Genomic DNA, 17,578 nt, shown 5'->3' with positions numbered 1-17,578 from the left:
CTAGCCGTGTCTCCACTTACCCATTCTGTGGTCTGTCCTGTCCTCATCTTCACAGGAGCATTGCGGAACTTCTGTTCTTGGTGGAGGAGGTCAGGGGTCTGGTCCGTCGGCACATCAAGGTGATCCAGCAGTACCACCTTCAGTACCTGGCCAGGTTCGACGTCCTTGTGCTGAGTGACATCATCCAGGTATATCTCACTGATGACACTTTGGTGGTCATCATGATTGATCCCTGGTAGCTTTCCCTTCTGGCCAAATGCCTGGAGTTTGGGTTCCAGAAAGGTGGTAGAACACTAAGGATGGTAAAGATGAATGATCTCAACAGATTGTTGCCCCCTATCAAGAGGAGAGAAAACTGAAGAGAAATGGGAGGCCACGTGGCAGGGCTTCTAGGTGGCTCTGTCTGTTCCTTGCTTGGGTTTTTCTGTCTTGGGCAGCCAGCAGTCCCTTCCACCTCACGCACCGACTGAGCCTCTGGTTGCATTTTTCCATCTTATGGAAGCTGTGGGCCCTGACAGCACCTTCTGCTTTTCTTTTAGAACCTGTCTGTGTGTCCAGAGGAGGAGTCTGTTATCATGTCCTCGTTTGTTAGTGCGCTGTCCTCTCTGAATCTCAAGCAAGGTAACTGGAGGAAGGTGAAAGCGGCAGAGCACTTACAAGGGCTGACACGGTTTTTCTGGAAATATTGGTCTGTGAGCCGGAGCACTGGATAACTTTGAAGAGACCTACTGTTCTGTGCAGCCAGGGGCCAGGGGCCAGGGGCCGTTTTATCATTTTTCTCTTGCATTTGCTTCTGTTTTTATAGTTGATAACGAAGAGAAATTTGACTTTTCTGGATTAAGGCTGGATTGGTTCCGCCTACAGGTAAGGTTCTTGCCTTGCGGTGCCCCCTCCTGTCCCCCTGGGTTCTTCTTTCACAAGTCTCTCCCCAATCTTTTGACTTCTTAAACTCTGCTTCAGGGTATCAGTAATCTTTGGGAACTGCTGAGTACACATGGCCCAATGCACCCAGGTCAGATTACAGCCTCAAGGCTAGGCTTCATCCATTTGTCTTGTCTTCCACTCCAATCGCAGGCATACACCAGCGTGGCGAAGGCGCCGTTGCACCTGCACGAGAATCCTGACTTAGCCAAGGTCATGAACCTCATCATCTTTCACTCCCAGATGTTGGACTCGGTAGAGAAAATGCTGGTGGAAACCTCTGACCTTTCTACCTTCTGGTGTGTCCTGGTTCTGACTTCATTATCAGTCCACTTTCTTTCTTTCTTTCTATCTATCTATCTATCTATCTAGTTTTTGAGAAAGGGTTTCTCTGTGTAGCTTTGGCTGTCCTGGAACTCTCTGGATGACTCCTGGTGACTCATGTGCCTCTACCTCCTGAAGGGTGGGATTAAAGACACGAGCCCTGTGTTTTCTTGTAAACTTCTTTGATATATTTATTTATTATATATACACATTATTCTGCCTGCATGTGCACCTGCATGCCAGAAGAGGGCACCAGATCTCACTATGGATGGTTATGAGCCACCATGTGGTTGCTGGGAATCAAACTCAGGACCTCTAGAAGAGCAGCCTTAACCTCTGAGCCATCTCTCTAGCCCTCCAGGTTTTGTTTATTTGTTTGTTACTTTAAGTTCTTAGGACATTATAATTTAAAGACTTTATGGGTATGAATCTCCCTCCCTCTCTCTCTCTCTCTCTCTCTCTCTCTCTCTCGTGTGTGTGTGTGTGTGTGTGTGTGTGTGTGTGTGTGTGTGCCACTTATGTGTAGGTACCCACAAAGGACAAAGGAAGGTGCTGGATCCCCTGGAGCTGGAGTATAGGTGGTTGTGAACCACCTGATCTGAGTACTGGGGACTACACCTGGGTTGGCTCAAAGCACAGTAACTGCTCTTAACTACTATTCCCCAGCCATGACATTTAGATTTAAAGACATGAAGCCAGCTGTGGTGACACACATCTGTAATGTCAGCACTTGGAAGGTAGGGACAGGAGGGTCAGGAACTGAAGGTCACCATTGGCTACTTACTGAGCTGAAGGAAAGAATGGGCCTCAAAGGGACTGTCTTAAACAGCAAGGAGGGGACGTAAGTGCTTGGGAGCCTGCGGAGGCGGATGGCTGTGAGTTCTAGGCCAGCCTAGGCTGTCCAGTGAGTCCCAAGCCTTGAGACCCCGTCTCAAAAACCCAAAATAAAATAAGATAAAACAAAATGAAGGAAACATGTATGTTGTGGAAATTTAGTGTTTGGAAAGTAAGAAATAATTGAGAGGCTGGAGAAAAGGGCTATTGGAGAATGAATACTGAACTATCTTCAACAGACTGACACTTGGCAACAATTAGCTGATCACTGTGATGTGTAACTCTACTCTTTGAAGGATCGAAAACAAACAACAACCACCCCAAACCCCCAAATAACATCCCCACAACACATAACAATAAAAACCAAAGCACATTAGTCGTGTCTGTCCTTTGCCATTTCCAGAAATGGAGGAGTATGACACACATATGCTAAGTGCACATCAACATAATCCTGATGAAGGAAAGGAAAGTTTCAAGCACTGAATCTAAGTAGGTTATCTGGAGCCTGTGTGTTGTGTTTTGAGGGAGCGTGAATTTGAAGCCACAGAGTTATAGGGGATGGCCTGACTCAGGTGACTGCCAGGCAGGAACTGCAAATTTTGTTCAGGGAAGGGAAAGTTAGCATTTTGCTGCCTTGGAAGCCCATTGTAAGGCTCTGAAAAGGTTAAGATTTCTTTGGTTCCCTTCTAGGATAGAAAGTAGGGCAGAGTGGCAAATAGGAAGAAGAAAATTGCTGAAAGGGTCTGGCCATAAGCCCTGGTTTTCAGTCCTCTTCTTTTTCTGCAGCTTTCATCTCCGCACCTTTGAGAAGATGTTTGCTATGACCCTGGAGGAACCAACCATGCTTCGCTACAGCATTGCATTTCCCATGATTTGTGCTCATTTTGTCCACTGCACTCATGAAATGTGCCCAGAGGAGGTGGGTACCCTGACGCTCACGCTCTAATTTATCTCTAGTCACGTCTCTTCTTTACCTCTCAAAATACAGTTCCAGGGGATGATTTTGACCCTGGGAAGGGAACAGGCACAAGTGTTGGATGAGTCCCAAACATCTCATTTTGATACGGAATGTGTCCTCTCTTTCTGGTTTGTTTCTTTTTCCTTAGGAGAGGATGGCTCAGGCAAGGGGTGAGAGCAGTGTGGGGAGAGGGACGTGGCCTTCATGTGACGTGTTTCTTCCCTGGTCCTCCCCTACAGTACCCTCACCTAAAGAACCACGGTCTCCACCACTGCAACGCCTTCCTGGAAGAGCTGGCCAAGCAGACCAGCAACTGTGTGCTTGAGATCTGTGCTGAACAGAGGAACCTGACTGAACAGGTGGCCCCTCACCCTGGATCAGCCCCTTTTCTCATCGTTGGTGCCTTTATCCTCCATCCATACTTGTCTCTCACAGGCCAAATTCTTGGTTTCTTGAATAGAGTTAGGGCTTTTGTTAGGTGAACGTGATAACCACTACACTATGGAAACCACTGAGTTAGGGCTTTTGTAAACTTTGGTTTGTGGCAGAGTCCTCTACTGGTATTGTCACTCCAAGTACTCTCTTGGAATTAGAATCACAATGCACCACCTTCTGACATTGTGACCTGGGGTAGCCTTCTGCAAAGTTCATGTTGGAGAACTCTTTAAAAAAAAAAAAGATTTATTATTTATTCAGTGTTCTGTCTGCATGTGTGCCTGCACTACAGAAGAGGGTACCAGATCTCATTACAGATGGTTGTGAGCCACCATGTGGTTGCTGGGAATTGAACTCAGGACCCTTGGAAGAGTAGACAGTGCTCTTAACCTCTGAGCCATCTCTCCAGCTCTGGAGAACTCTTTAAGTTACAAGAATGGCAACCCATGCACCCACACATGCACGCACGCACGCTCGCGCGCACAAACACACACACACACACGCACACGCATGGCCTAATGTTTTAAGTAAGCTTGTGATTTTGTGTTATCCTTGGTAGTACATGATCTGTGGTGGTAGGTTGGATACACTCAGAGGATAGAAGCAGCTGTAAACACTCTGACTTGAGCAGTTCAATTTTGGGAGATGAACTTTGTCCTCTTCGCATGGTGCTCACATGTTTGGGACAATGGCTCCAGATCACTGTCTTGTCTGGTCATTCTGTTCATCAGTGTCCCAGTCTACAACTAACTGGGCATTTCCGAGGACTCGTGCTGGTCCCCAGGATTACTTCTTCTGGCTTCTTCTCTTCCTCCCTTGATTGACTCACAGCACCTGGTCATGATTAGATCAACCTACATTTCAGAAAACCAGGAATAAGAAGGCAGTTGTCCCCGAAGTCTTGAGTTTCCCAGACTACCCGCCCTTCCTGGGTTTGAGTCAGAATAGTTTGAGTCGGAGAGGAAATAAGGTGTATGTGTGTGTGTGTGTGTGTGTGAGTTTGTACATGTGCAATAGCTGTAAGTGTGTGAGTACAGATAGTTACTGTATTACTCAGCGTTTTCATTTTCTTATGTGTCAAGTAAGGATAAAAATACTTTTCTTTTTGACAGAGGTGTAATAAGGATTAAATGAAATAGAATACATTAAATATTTGGCATATACAACAGTCAACAAACATTAGCTCTTGTATTATGCGACTCTAAATGGACACTAATCTCTTAGGCTAACAGTTTGGGGTGAAGATCAAAAAGGAAGGTACATGTTCCCTGCCTTTGGGAATGTCCCAGTGTAAGGTGGAGAGAAATACAAATACATGACTGAAAGAGTGTAAGTAATTGATGCACAGAAGACATGCAAATGAGGGACTTACAGCTGTATTTGTCATTTGCTATGAGTATCTACCACACGCGTGGTAAACAGGGTTACTCAGTGCTGGATCAGGAATGACTAAGCCTTGAGTCATTACTAATGTGGTTACATCTTTGGGTACTGATTTTTTAATCAACCGTAAATACTTTCATATTAATATGTCTTTGTCTATCAAGGTGAATTTTATTTTGTTTAATTTTTTTGAGCCAATGGAATTTGGGTTTAAGAATAGGAAGCACGCTTACAAAGTAACAAAATGAATTTTCTGTGTGGCTCTTATCTGTTCTGAAAGTAGTCCAAAAAGTGGTTCCCTAAGGCGACCTAAATATCCTGTGGCGGCGTGCATTTTCTGTGGGGCAGTGCAGGGAAAGGGGATTGATGTCTGAGCTAGCTAGCAGGAAATATACATATACCCATATTTAAGAAAAAGGAGAAACAAGGAAAGGATATTGAAAACATGTGAACTTTGAGAATTTGGAGGGCCACGGTAGTCTGGGCAAGGCTCTTCATGAGGCAGAATAAGAGGGGTACAGCCCTGTGTGATGATGGTTTTGTCTAACAAGAAGCATTGTTTCCCCACTTTGGGACCCTACAAAACAAGGTTAGTGGAGCTTGTTTTCCCTTGAATCTGTCTGTTAGGAAAGGCCTTAGATGTGGGTGGGAGCAGTGCTTTCATCCAGGAAAGACGCTGCCGACTTAGGACTTGAGGCTCTACACGGGGAGATAGTCATGAACACTGGAAGAAATGCACACATTCTAAAAAGATCCCCACTAGAGAAAGAGAAGCTAGCTGGCTGGGGAGAGGAGCCTCTTACAGCTGCTATCAGTGACCGTTGTCTCCCCTCCTCTGTGTCCATCCTGAAGCTTCTACCTAAGCACTGTGCCACCACCATCAGCAAAGCCAAGAACAAGAAGTCCATGAAGCAGAGGCAGGCCCCCCGGAAAGGAGAGCCTGAGAGGGACAAGCCAGGGGCGGAGAGTCACCGGAAGAACCGCAGCCTTGTGACTAAGTGAGGACCTGGCCCCCAAGGGCCAAAAGGAGGGAGAAGAGGAAAGAGGGGGTGTGATACAAGGGGAAGAGCAGAGGAGGTGGTGGGAATTGGCAGATACAGAAAAGCACCTAAGTGAATTTTCTAGTGTGTACTATTCAAGCCTGAGTGTCCCTCGAGAGTGACAGGGGTCTAAGGAACATGGCCTGGCATTTCCTTCCCAGATACCAGTACACAGCACCAGACCCATAATCAAGTTCTATTTTTTTCTTTTTAGCATGGACAAACTACATCTAAACTTGACTGAGTTGGCACTGGCAATGAATCATGTGTACAGCTTCTCTGTCTTTGAACACACCATCTTCCCGTCCGAGTACCTCAGCAGCCACCTGGAGACCAGGCTCAGCAGGTAGCCCTCTTCCTGGCCCATGTTTGCACTCTCTGGAGATCTTCAGTGTGGTCCTATTAGATCCACCCAGTGGTCATGTCGCAGGCTGGAGACTGATACAGGCTGGCATAGGTTCCACGCACCCCTGGGAGGAGGATGAGGAGGAGGAGGAGGAGGAGGAGGAGGAGGAGGAGGAGGAGGAGGAGAAAAAGAGCCCTATTTCTATAGATTTTGATGAGCAGCTGATCCATCCCCATTGCTTGGTAGAGAGAGCAGAGGGAGACCAGCACTTGGGAGATAGGGGCAGAAATGACAGGAGTTTAAGGTCATCTTTGGTTGCCTAGAGAAGTCTAGGTTAGCCTAACTACACAGACCCTAAAAAGGGGAGAAAACATTCAGACTCTTTACAGCCTATAGCACTGAGCCCACACTCTGGCCATTAGCTACAACAATGGATTATCTAACTTATCTGAGTCAGTTTTCTTCCTATTAAGTCCGGGATAATAATATTTACCTTATAGATCATTGAGAATGACCTGACATTGAGGATTAGTAGACAAATACAGATTACTATGAGTGCCAAGTTCCTGCAATATAATCAACCTTAGTTAAATAAATTCCCTTCCTGCACTTTGCCCCTTATTCCATTGTTTTCTGAAGAAGGAAGGGTTCCGCTTACGTCAGAGGCCCTGCAGTTAGGGGATGGAGAGGACTGCGTAGGAGTAATCCATTATCCTTTTGTGTTTTGTCTTGGTATATGAGCAATTAATTTAACCAGTATTTATTGAACAACTACTATGTGTCAGGGATGTTCTAGAGGCTATTGATAAAGTAGCACACCAAACATAGCCCTGCCCTATGAAGTTTACCTTGTACTAGGGAGACAGACTAGCAAAATAAGAGAGCATCAAATATGCCAGGTTAGTGGTAAATGATAGACAGAAAGATAAAGCAGGGAAGAGAGCATAGGAAGTGTGTGTGTGGTAATGCTGCAGTTTTAGACACTGTGTTCATGGTCTCTGACTTGGAAAAAATGACATTTGAGTGAACCCCTGAAGAAACTATGAAGCCAGGTATGGTGTGTGACTGTCTGGGAGCAGTCACCATAGGCAGAGGAACCAGTATTTCCAAGGCTGAGATGGAGCCATGTAGTTCTGTTCAAGTGACAAAGAGGCAGAGTGGTGGCAGAGAGAGACCCTGGGTGAGCTGGGTGGGGCATGGGTTACACTGAGCATGTGCACAGTGCACTGTAGGGCCTGCGCTGCATCTTGATGTGCAGCTGTGGCTGGGCTGGGGCAAAGCTGTAAGACTTGTGTCCACAGTTTGCTCTGGCTGTGTCAGCATGCATGAAAACAGGGGCAGGAAAATCAGTTTACAAGCTGTGTTTTGACTGTGAGAGATGCAGATTTATTTTTCTACTAGAGTTTTTGCCTGAGTGAAGTAAAATTAGCTTGTTTTTGTTCTAGGGGGGAAGTGCTTCAGTTGCACCCAATGGCAAGGAGATGACAGTGTGATAATTGCCCGTGCACACCATCAATAGCCGTGGTGGTTTCCAGGCCCTGAAGCAGCAAGGGTGTGATCACCCAGAGTCCTAGAATCTCTGATTCTTGCTTCACAGGGTCATTATTCCAAAAGCTCCAGGTTTGGCTAGAAATTTTAGCTTTTTTAAAAAAATTAATGGGAATTTTATTTTATTTTATTTTTATGTGCACTGGTGTTTTGCTTGCATGTGTACCTATCTGTACACCATATACATATTTGGTGTCTTTGGATACCAGAAGAAGATGTTGAATTCTCTGGAACTGGAGTTACAGACGATTGTTAGCTTCCCTGTGGGTGCTGTAACTGGAACCCCAGTCCTCTGGAAGAGCAGCCAGAGCTTTTTAACTGTTGAGCGATCTCCCCATTCCACTCCGCCCCCTTGTGAGACAGAGCTTCCCCAAGTAGCACGTAGCCCAGGATAGACTTTAGTTCCTAGTTCTCCTGCTTTATCTCTCTGAGCACTGGCACCACAGGTGTGCGTTACCACAGCTGGCCAAACACTCTAACAGTGACCAGACCTGCCTCTCTCTTGTTTTCTTTGCATCATTTTTCTTTAAATGATACCCAGGGTTCTAAAAAATTCCCTTCCATTTGTGGGATCAGACCTTCCTGGACTCCCTGCCGTAAACATTTTGCCAAAATACCAACCGAGCAAAGAACTCCAAACATCTCACAGCTTAGGAAGAGTTTGAGGAGTTCCTTTATAGTAAGGTGCGAATGAATGACACACCCAGGCGAATATGTCCTACCCTGACTGTTCACCATTCCTTATGAAGAAAAAAGTTGTAAGTCAAAGGACTGCGTATAACTGGAAATCTTAGGCCCTGGGGAAGGAACATACTGTGCACTCAAGGCTGTATGCAGCAGACATTTATTCTGTATTCTCTAGATTATGCAGGCTGCTCTATCCTGTCAGGCATCCCTGACCACCTGGGGCTGCACTGTGTTTCTAAGGCCTTCTAAGCATGGATTACCATTCTTGGCACAAGTTGTGACTAGTTATTTCTTTAGAGTTGGGTGGCATTTGAAAGCTCAGGCCTTTTACCAGATGACCTAATTTCTCCAGAGAAAGAAATGGCTAGGAATCTAATGTCAATGGACCCAAATCCAAGCTGCCACTGGCCAGCTGTGTGATCCTCACAAGTGTTTTTGCGTGCTCTGTTTCATTATCCACAAAATAGAGGTAATGGTGTCTACCTTACTGGGTTGCCATGGGGTTTAAGTGAGATAATATGTGTAGCACCCAGGAAGGTAGGGTTGTTTCCGTGGTTGTTAATATATTTGTAATTACTGAGGCTTTTGTTACTTAGAGCCATCGTGACTCTGGCTGGCTACAATGCCGCAACCCAGGAGATCCTTAGACCTTCTGAGCTGTTGGCAGGAGTGAAAGCCTACATCACTTTCATTCAGTCCCTGGCACAGTTTTTGGGCGCAGATGCTTCCAGAGTCATTCGCAACGCCCTCCTGCAGCAGACACAGCCGTTGGACGCAAGTGGCGAGCAGACTGTCACCACTCTCTACACAAACTGGTCAGTGTCCTCCTTTCCGTTGTCTCACCTCTGCTGGTGCCTTTCCTTACATGTTAGGTCCCCATGGCCAAGCGTTCTCACCTCCAGCACGTCACTGAGCCTGTAAGGGGTTCCTTCCTGTTTGTAGATGAGATTAAGAAGGGCAGACCTGGACCCCCCTCCCATTCTAGCCTTCACATCGCTCTCTGTGCATCCACCCCGTGGCTCTTTGACTTTATTCCTCTTAATGCCCAACCGTTAACTTTCCTTTTTTGGATTTTTACTGTTCCTTTTTTCTTTCTTTCTTTCTTTCTTTCTTTCTTTCTTTGTGTTTTTGTTTTGTTTTGTTTTTAAGACAGGGTTTCTCTGTGTAGCCTTGGCTGTACTGGACTCACTTTGTAGACCAGGCTGGCCTCGGACTCACAGAGATCCACCTGCCTCTGCCTCCCGGGTGCTGGGATTAAAGGCGTGCGCCACCACTGCCAGGCTGATTTTTAACATTTCTATTGAAAAGGATTCTGCCACTTCTTTCTGACACTCTTCTTCCTCCTGTTGGTTTAGCGGCTCCCTCTGCTGTCCACCCGTCTCTCCTGCACACCATTTCCTCATTCTCAGCCACGCCTGTGCCAAGTCCAGTAGGTTGTTCTGACTAGGGAAAGGGGCCTTTCCTCCAAACCAGGGAAAGCATCATTTTCTTTGACAATTTTTAAAAACCAAGAGGTAGATTTCTCCTTCCCCAAGCCACTGGGTGGCGCTTTAAAGCTACTATAAGCTCAGCAGGATACTGGGAAGGGGCCAGCCTGGTAAGGTAGGTGTATTTCACCAGCTATGAGCATTCACAGTAGAATTTCACTTTCATAGAGATAGCAACCTTTTAGTACCCACTGAGTGCTGCTCCACTAAGTTATTTTTTTTAATGTAAATTTTCAGTTTTAAAATTTTGACGACAAATTGTAATTAACGGGGGAAAACTGATTGAAAGCTAAGTTTGGCCCACTGGTGCTGAAAGAGACAAACTCAGAACTGGTATCTGGGTGAGGGGCAGTTGGCAGCAGGGTGGCACTGCTGGAGCCAGCTTCTCTGATTTGTACAGAAGTGTAGGGAGGGAAGATTTGGAGACTGGGTGATTGGTGCTCCTGTCAGCCAGAAGTTTGGTTTGAGACTGGCTTCTGGAATCCCTGGGTCCTTGGTCTAGCCTTTTTGCTGGAGAGGATATGGCTTCAGTGTGTTTTACAGGAATCCAGTTAATACTTTAAAAAGTGTCAGTGTGAGCCTGTCTTAGCTGACAGAGGGTAAGAGCAAGGGAAGGACAGTTGTTGGAAGAGAGCAGGGCCTAAGGCTGGAGGGGCACGATGCTGGATGTAAGGCATGGTGGGATACCTGTAGATTGGGGGTCAAGCAGACTCACATCTCTGCTTCTGATCAACAGCTATGGTGTTAAATCGGTTGCTGTGTTGCCTTCCTTGAGCCTTTCTTCTCATGCAAGCCCTTAGCAGGGTTTCTCCCCAAATCCAGTGTGATGGTGGCAGAAATGACTGGGTGCTAACTTGGGCTTCTGTGGCTTTCCTCCCTCATAGGTACCTAGAAAGTCTACTCAGGCAGGCGAGCAGTGGAGCCATCATTCTCTCCCCAGCCATGCAGGCCTTCATCAGCCTTCCCCGAGATGGGGAGCAGACCTTCAGTGCTGAGGAGTTCTCTGACATCTCTGGTGAGCCCATGGCCCTGGTCTCCTTGCCACAGAACTGAACCTTCCTCTTCAGCAGTACCTTGGCCTAAATCCTCCTGATTTCCCGGAGGCCCATTCAGTGCTACTCTTGGTGTCACTGCTGGACTCTGTTCAACTTTAGGAACACGGGAAAAGAGAGTCTAAAGCAAGGCCTATTTCATTTCTTTTTCTCTCGCCTCCATGCAAGTGATGGGCTGTGCCTGGGACCTAGCACAGAGGTGTTTCACAACTCAGACTTCTTTATTCTCCTTCTCTGGGGATGGCAAGGAGGCCAAAGTACACACCTCTGTTTCCCAGCTCTGCATCCTTACTGTCCCCATGTCTTCCATCTGTAAGCAGACTATATTTTGCCTGCTGCAGGTTTTCGATGCCCCCTTTCATCAGCTCTACCCACAAGCCGTAGGCAGCCTCTAAAAACCTGCTTTAGGTCTTGCTGACAACTGACAAACAGCGGGAGGCAGTGCACATTCACCCTTCTGCCACCCCCACCCCAGTTTTTCCGTGTTGCCATGGTGATGGGGCAATGTTACTTCAAAAATAGATAGATAGGAAAGAAAAGGGTGCCACAGGTTACTAGCTGGGGGTAGAGATGGCTGGAGAAGAGGGCTTTGCAGATCCATCCAGTACACCAGCCTGCTGCCTCTTCATTAGTGTCAGAGAAGGCAATTTTTACCCTTTTCCCCTCTGGCAGCAGTGTTAGCTTTCTAAGGCGGCTAGTTAATTGCAAAAGCCTTCTACAATTCTCAGCTTAATCCTGTGACTGTAAATTGGTGACTCTACACATGTCTAGTATTTACTTTGGACCAGGCATTGCATTAGCTGCAGTGACCAAGGCTGCTTCCCTCTGTAGTTGATGGAGGCAGACGGCATCAGCTGGTCCTGACTTCAAAGACTGCAGCAGGAACCCCGGTTTCCCTTCCTTCTGAATCCTGATTAACGATGTTGAACTTGTCTTTCTCATACCGCTCTCCTGTTACTTCTGGTCTTTTATGGGTTCCCTTGCTGGAATGGCCTATAGCCAAAGATCACAGCCCGGAGCCTCTTCCATCTGAGCTTGGCACTAGGATTTCCAACTTGGGATTCCCTCAGGCAAGTTTGATTTAACTTAGTAGAAAGGGCAAAAGCAGGCCGGGTGAGAATAATAAAGCCTTAGGGGCAAGTCTAGATTTGGAAGAATAAATAATTTAAAGCAAAAAGAGCTGAGACTCTGAGGAATGTGTGCTGATTATGAAAAGAGAAAAGGCAGCTCAAGGGGAAAGTGGGCCAGTGAGCTATTAAAGACCGGGTGTCTGAGAAAGAAGACTCCAGATGCACAGGCATTGTCTCTGCAGGGATGGAGGGGGCGTGCACTGCGTTTCTGGACATGCCTCTGATGTGAGTAGGTGGCCTTGGCCAAGCACCTAATCCCCTTGTCTGTAAAGCCATGTGGCCTGCTTCAGCCTCACACCCCTCAGGGCTCTTGCTAACTACCATTTAAGATAACGCTTTTCATCTGTATCTAGTTTCTTACAGTGTTTATCATTACAGGTGTGTGTGTGTGTGTGTGTGTGTGTGTGTGTGTGTGTGTGTGTTTACACTCATTCTGAGAAATTCATGATTTCTTTTCATGTTACAGAGGAGCAAAGAGACTTTGAGAGACTTAGTGACTTCTTTGAGGCCTTATATCTAATGAAGCAAGTTTAGCCAGTACAAGAGCAAAATCCAGAAAAGGAGGCTGGGAAGTACAGGTTCACGTAAGAGGTAAATGGGAGCCTGGAAGGTATGGCTCAGCTGTTAAGAGAAACAGCTGCTTCTCCCAAGGACTGGCGCTTGAGGTCCAGTGCCCACATGGCTGTCCGCAACAGTCTACAACTCTGGCTCCTGGGGATCTGGCCTCTGTGAGGATTGCATGCTCATGGGTGCATATATTCAGGCATGCAAAAAGAAATTTTTTTAAAGAAGTAAATAGTTACTCCCCCCGACCCCCCGCAAGACAGGGTTTCTCTGTGTAACAGCTCTGGCTATCCTGGACTTGCTTTGTAGACCAGGCTAGCCTTGAACTCAGAGATCTGCCTGCCTCTGCCTCCCGAGTGCTGGGATTAAAGGCGTGTGCCACCATGCCTGGCTTAGTTATCATCACTTGATGTGAGTCATGCTATAGGTACCAGTGGGAAGTGGAGGAATTGTCCCATGGGCAGCCAGACCTGCCACCCATATGTAGGTGTATGCAGGGCTAAAGACTCCTCCTCTTCCTCTTCTTCCTCCTCCTCCTCCATTCTGCCCACATTCTTTCATTCCTGGACAGCATTTTAAATATCCAAAGACTTGTGTCCTTTTTGGAATTCTCTTCCAGAGATGCGAGCCTTGGCTGAAATTCTTGGCCCCTATGGCATGAAATTCCTGAGTGAAAACCTGATGTGGCATGTGACCTCTCAGATTGTGGAGCTCAAGGTAGCATGGGAGGGTCCTGGAGAAAGGTCTTGCCTGAGGGTGGGAGCTGCAAGACGGAGCACTGACCTCTCCTTTCCCTGCGGTATGCCTGTTTTCCTCGACTGCAGAAGCTGGTGGTGGAAAACATGGATATACTGGTTCAGATCAGATCCAATTTCAGCAAGCCAGACTTGATGGCGTCTCTTCTGCCCCAGCTGACAGGTAAGCACCTTCCTAAAGAAACCCTGAGGGAAACACTGTGGATGTCAGGGGCTTTGAGGAACTGGGTTGGTTAAGCTGGGTCTGAAGAAGCAAAAATCATCACCATTTTCCCGCGTTCTCTGTTCTAACAATTTGCTTTCTCTTCAGGGGCTGAAAACGTGCTGAAGCGAATGACCATCATTGGCGTGATTCTTAGCTTTAGGGCCATGGCGCAAGAGGGACTTCAGGAGGTGAGTGGGGGAGGCTATTGCAGAACCCGAGGCCTTTCTGTGGGTAACGTTTGCGTGAAACATTGAGAGCATGGAAGGGAGGGGGCTGGGCATGGCAGAGGCCTTCCGACCGCTGAGCTTAGAAGACCACCAGGCCTACGTGATGGGAGTGAAAGCTGCCTTCTTAAGTCAAGGCCCCTTTTCTATCCGTCTCTGTCTGGTCTTGGACACACTTATCTTCTCATTCTCCAGGTTTTTTCCTCCCACTGCCCATTTCTCATGGGCCCCATTGAGTGCCTGAAGGAATTCGTCACTCCAGACACAGACATCAAGGTGAGGGTACAACTTGGGATCCAGTCATGCAGCTTGCTGAGGACATAGGCTGTCTGTAGGATCTTGTAAAGAGCTAGGGCTCTGAGGAATTCTATAGGAACAAGAGTTGGGATTGAATGGGGAAACATGTCAGGCAGAGCTTGAGGGGAGAGGGAGAGGGCAGATCTGGGGAGCCAGATGAGATACAGAGGAAAGTGGGAGCCCTGAAAGGCTTGGGGAAACATCTCTCAAGGGAGACGGGTGAGATCTAAAGTATTACCTGTAGGTTTTCATTTGAAATGAGCAATACGCAAAGTAGATGCCAAGTTACTTGCAAACAGGTCCCCTCCTTAGTCAGGAGTACTTTTTGTAAGATTTGTTTTTTCCTTTCCCACCCAACCTCAGTCTTTTCTCCTTTTTAGTTTTTTTTTTTCTCCCAAGACAGAGTTTCTTTGTGTAGCCTTGGCTGTCCTAGACTAGCTTTGTAGAGCAGGCTGGCCTCAAACTCACAGCGATCCACCTGCCTCTGCCTCCTGAGTGCTGGGATTAGAGTCGTGCACCACCACTCCCAGCTCTCCCTCTTAGTTGTAAACTTTCAGTCCCCCATCATCTGTCTCAGGCACCCGTGAGCATAGGAGAGGAAGAGTGGGAGAGAGGAAAAGAGAGTAGGAAAGAGAGGGAGGGTGAAGAGCTTCTGCAGGCAAATGGAGGCAGCTGTCCACTCCTTCCTCCCTTGGAATTAGCTTGTATTTTGAATCCTCTAGTACAAGCAAATGTGTTATGCAGGAAATACAGCCAAAGCCTGGGGACAAGTTCCTTCTGGTACAGTGAACAGGCTCTCTCTCTTGTGATTGATTCATCTGGAGGAAAGAGGTCTGAAGTGGTGAGCAGGAAGAATTAAAGTAAAATGTTAAGAACTTCCTTACATGGGAATCAAAATATTCATGATGTTTCCTCTTTTTTCTGCCCTAAAATCATCCGGGAGTCAGATGATAGGTGACGCTTGACTGGCTTGGCCATGCCTGTTAGAAGGTTTTGATTTGACGCGTAGCCTGGGTTGCTGATGTTGAGGCTGCGTGCTCCGTCCTGTCAGGAGCTTGTCCAGTTCACATCATCTGGACAATTCTGACTTTTAGGCTCAGATTGCTTGAGAATGTAAGGCAGGCAGGGAGAGGAAGGGCGTGGCCTGGAGGAAAGTCTCATATTGTCTCAGGGCTGGAGTAGGAGAAGGGAAATGAGAGCTGTCAGCCGTCCCTTTCTTCCTTCAGCACCACAGGTTGTTTACTAGTCTCTGATCTGCTTGGCCTCATGGCCACCGGCAGGTGAGTGCAAAGGACTCAAACAAAGGGCTGAGCAGAAGGCAGCTTCTGGGTTGGTATTATATACAAAGTGCGTTGCTGTAACATCTGTGGGGCCTTTGCAGTTTAGATGTGCTTTAAATAACAACAAAAAAAAAGTCAGTTTGTACTGGCTCAGGGAGGCCTCTAAGACTTGAACTGAGCTTGAGGGGTGCACGTGACTTAGATGTAAAGGGAGAAGAGGGAACCACATTTGAGAGTGGAGGACCCTGCACCAAAGCACGGAAGGAAGGAAGAGGTAACCAGCGACAAGTGAATAAGTAGCCTTGGCTGCACTGATTAAATGAGCATTTAGGAAAATAACGTTTCTGTGAATACCAAGCAGTGTGTTTATATTCATGTGGGTCTGTAAATTTGTGTATGGGTGCGTGTATGTGTGTGTGCATGTGCTTATGGAAACCAGAGGTTGACCAGGTGTCCTCAGTTTTTATCTACCTTACTTTTTGAGTCAACATCTTTCATTGAACTGGTATCTCATTGATATGGTTAGGCTGACTGGCAATGAATCTGCTTGCCTCTCTGCTCCTGCTCCAGAGCTAGGGTTACAAATGTACATCACCATATACATCTTTTATTTTTTTTAATGTGGGTGCTGGGATTCAAACTTAGGTCCTCGTGCTTGTACAATAAGCACTTTATTGACAGCTATCTCCACAGCTCCGCAAAGATTTGTTTTCCCCTTTGCAGGCTATAGCTATGAGAAGACTATCTAGAAAAATAATAGTACATCATAAGTTAAAATGCCATGACCTAGGCATCGTTGCTGCTGTCAGCTTCTGCCAAGCACTTCTCCTTGCTAGAATTTCTCTCCAAGAAGTTGTTTTGTTCTCTGTCAGGTCACTCTGAGTGTCTTTGAGCTGGCATCTGCTGCAGGGGTGAGCTGTGACATTGACCCAGCCCTGGTAGCTGCCATTGCCAATCTGAAAGCTGGTAAGATGGAGGGATGGGCAAAGAAAGGCTTGTGCCCCACTTTTGGGCAGGTGGAACGTCAGAATTAAAGAAGTCTTTATTTGAGATAGTAAATTCAGAGGATCTAAGTGGGAGGCAAGGCGAAGTATAGCCCCTAAGCTTCATAAGATGCTCACAGAGGTGATTTAGCCTTTGTTGATGACGCAGACAAACGTAGTCCTGAGTGAGAGTCTCTTGTTCAGAAAATGCTCAGGGAACTTATGGTCGGAGAAATGAGATTCATGCAGGTGAATCAATGAGAGAGTGGCTCTAGATAGCAGATGATCTTACACTAAGTTGTGTGGGATGACATCCAAGTTTCCCACAGTGATCCTGTGCATCTTCCAGTTTGCTCTCAGGCCCACTCATACATGTTCCATTACCCATGTCTCTCATTGGCCCACTTATTGATATATATATATATATATATATATATATATATATATATATATATATATATATATATATCCTGAAGAGAACTGAACCTAGGACTTGGTATTAAACTCTTAAAATTTGTCAGATTCATCCATTTTTCTTCTCTCCTGGTCAACAAGAATTTAGGATGCATGTCAGCAGAGCCCTTGAAGAGAACTTTGCTCTGCCATGGCCAGGGGTGGGGCTCTAGGATTTGGGCCCCACTATAACTGGGTACTTTTCTTGTCTCCTTTAACTTGTTAACCTACATGCTAAAACATGTTAGGCATATTTTCCTATGTGACTATGATTCTGTGAAGTGGGACCCTGTTGCACTAACTCCAGTCTGCTGACCTTATTTTCCTGAGGTCCTTTTCTTTTCCCTCAGACAACTCATCCCCTGAGGAGGAGTATAAGGTGGCATGCCTACTGTTGATCTTCCTGGCTGTTTCCCTCCCGCTCCTTGCCACTGACCCTTCTTCCTTCTACAGCATTGAGAAAGACGGTAAGGAAGATGTAGATTTGAAGGACTCTGCTGGAGAGGAAAGTAGAGTAAAGATAAGTTACCTGGAGCATGTAGCCTTCTTTAAAGGTGTAAGTTTCTGTTTCAAAAAGCACTTGAGAACAATGTGTGTGTAAAATTATATTTCAATAAAATGCCATAGAAATATACTTCCTTTTTAAAGATTTAATTATTTATTATGTATACA

General features: G+C 46.5%; 1 protein-coding gene across 1 annotated transcript in view; it reads left to right on the top strand.

Annotated features, from left to right (window-relative positions):
• NCKAP1L (NCK associated protein 1 like) overlaps positions 1-17,578 on the top strand; it is a 45,062-nt gene that overhangs the window by 20,654 nt on the left and 6,830 nt on the right. Inside the window, exons 13-28 of the mRNA XM_084749242.1 lie at positions 56-188; positions 540-621; positions 806-864; positions 1,075-1,220; positions 2,866-2,998; positions 3,277-3,396; positions 5,708-5,853; positions 6,110-6,241; positions 9,073-9,291; positions 10,848-10,978; positions 13,329-13,426; positions 13,534-13,627; positions 13,775-13,857; positions 14,089-14,169; positions 16,343-16,436; positions 17,257-17,373. Of these exons, the coding sequence (XP_084605368.1) occupies positions 56-188; positions 540-621; positions 806-864; positions 1,075-1,220; positions 2,866-2,998; positions 3,277-3,396; positions 5,708-5,853; positions 6,110-6,241; positions 9,073-9,291; positions 10,848-10,978; positions 13,329-13,426; positions 13,534-13,627; positions 13,775-13,857; positions 14,089-14,169; positions 16,343-16,436; positions 17,257-17,373 (1,868 nt within the window). The remainder of the gene's footprint in view (positions 1-55; positions 189-539; positions 622-805; positions 865-1,074; positions 1,221-2,865; positions 2,999-3,276; positions 3,397-5,707; positions 5,854-6,109; positions 6,242-9,072; positions 9,292-10,847; positions 10,979-13,328; positions 13,427-13,533; positions 13,628-13,774; positions 13,858-14,088; positions 14,170-16,342; positions 16,437-17,256; positions 17,374-17,578) is intronic.

Source organism: Acomys minous, assembly GCF_964271855.1.
Source record: "Acomys minous genome assembly, chromosome: 12".
NCBI classification, from domain to species: Eukaryota; Metazoa; Chordata; class Mammalia; order Rodentia; family Muridae; genus Acomys; species Acomys minous.
Note: the sequence above shows the minus strand (reverse complement) of the source record. Positions and strands in the feature narration are given on the sequence as shown.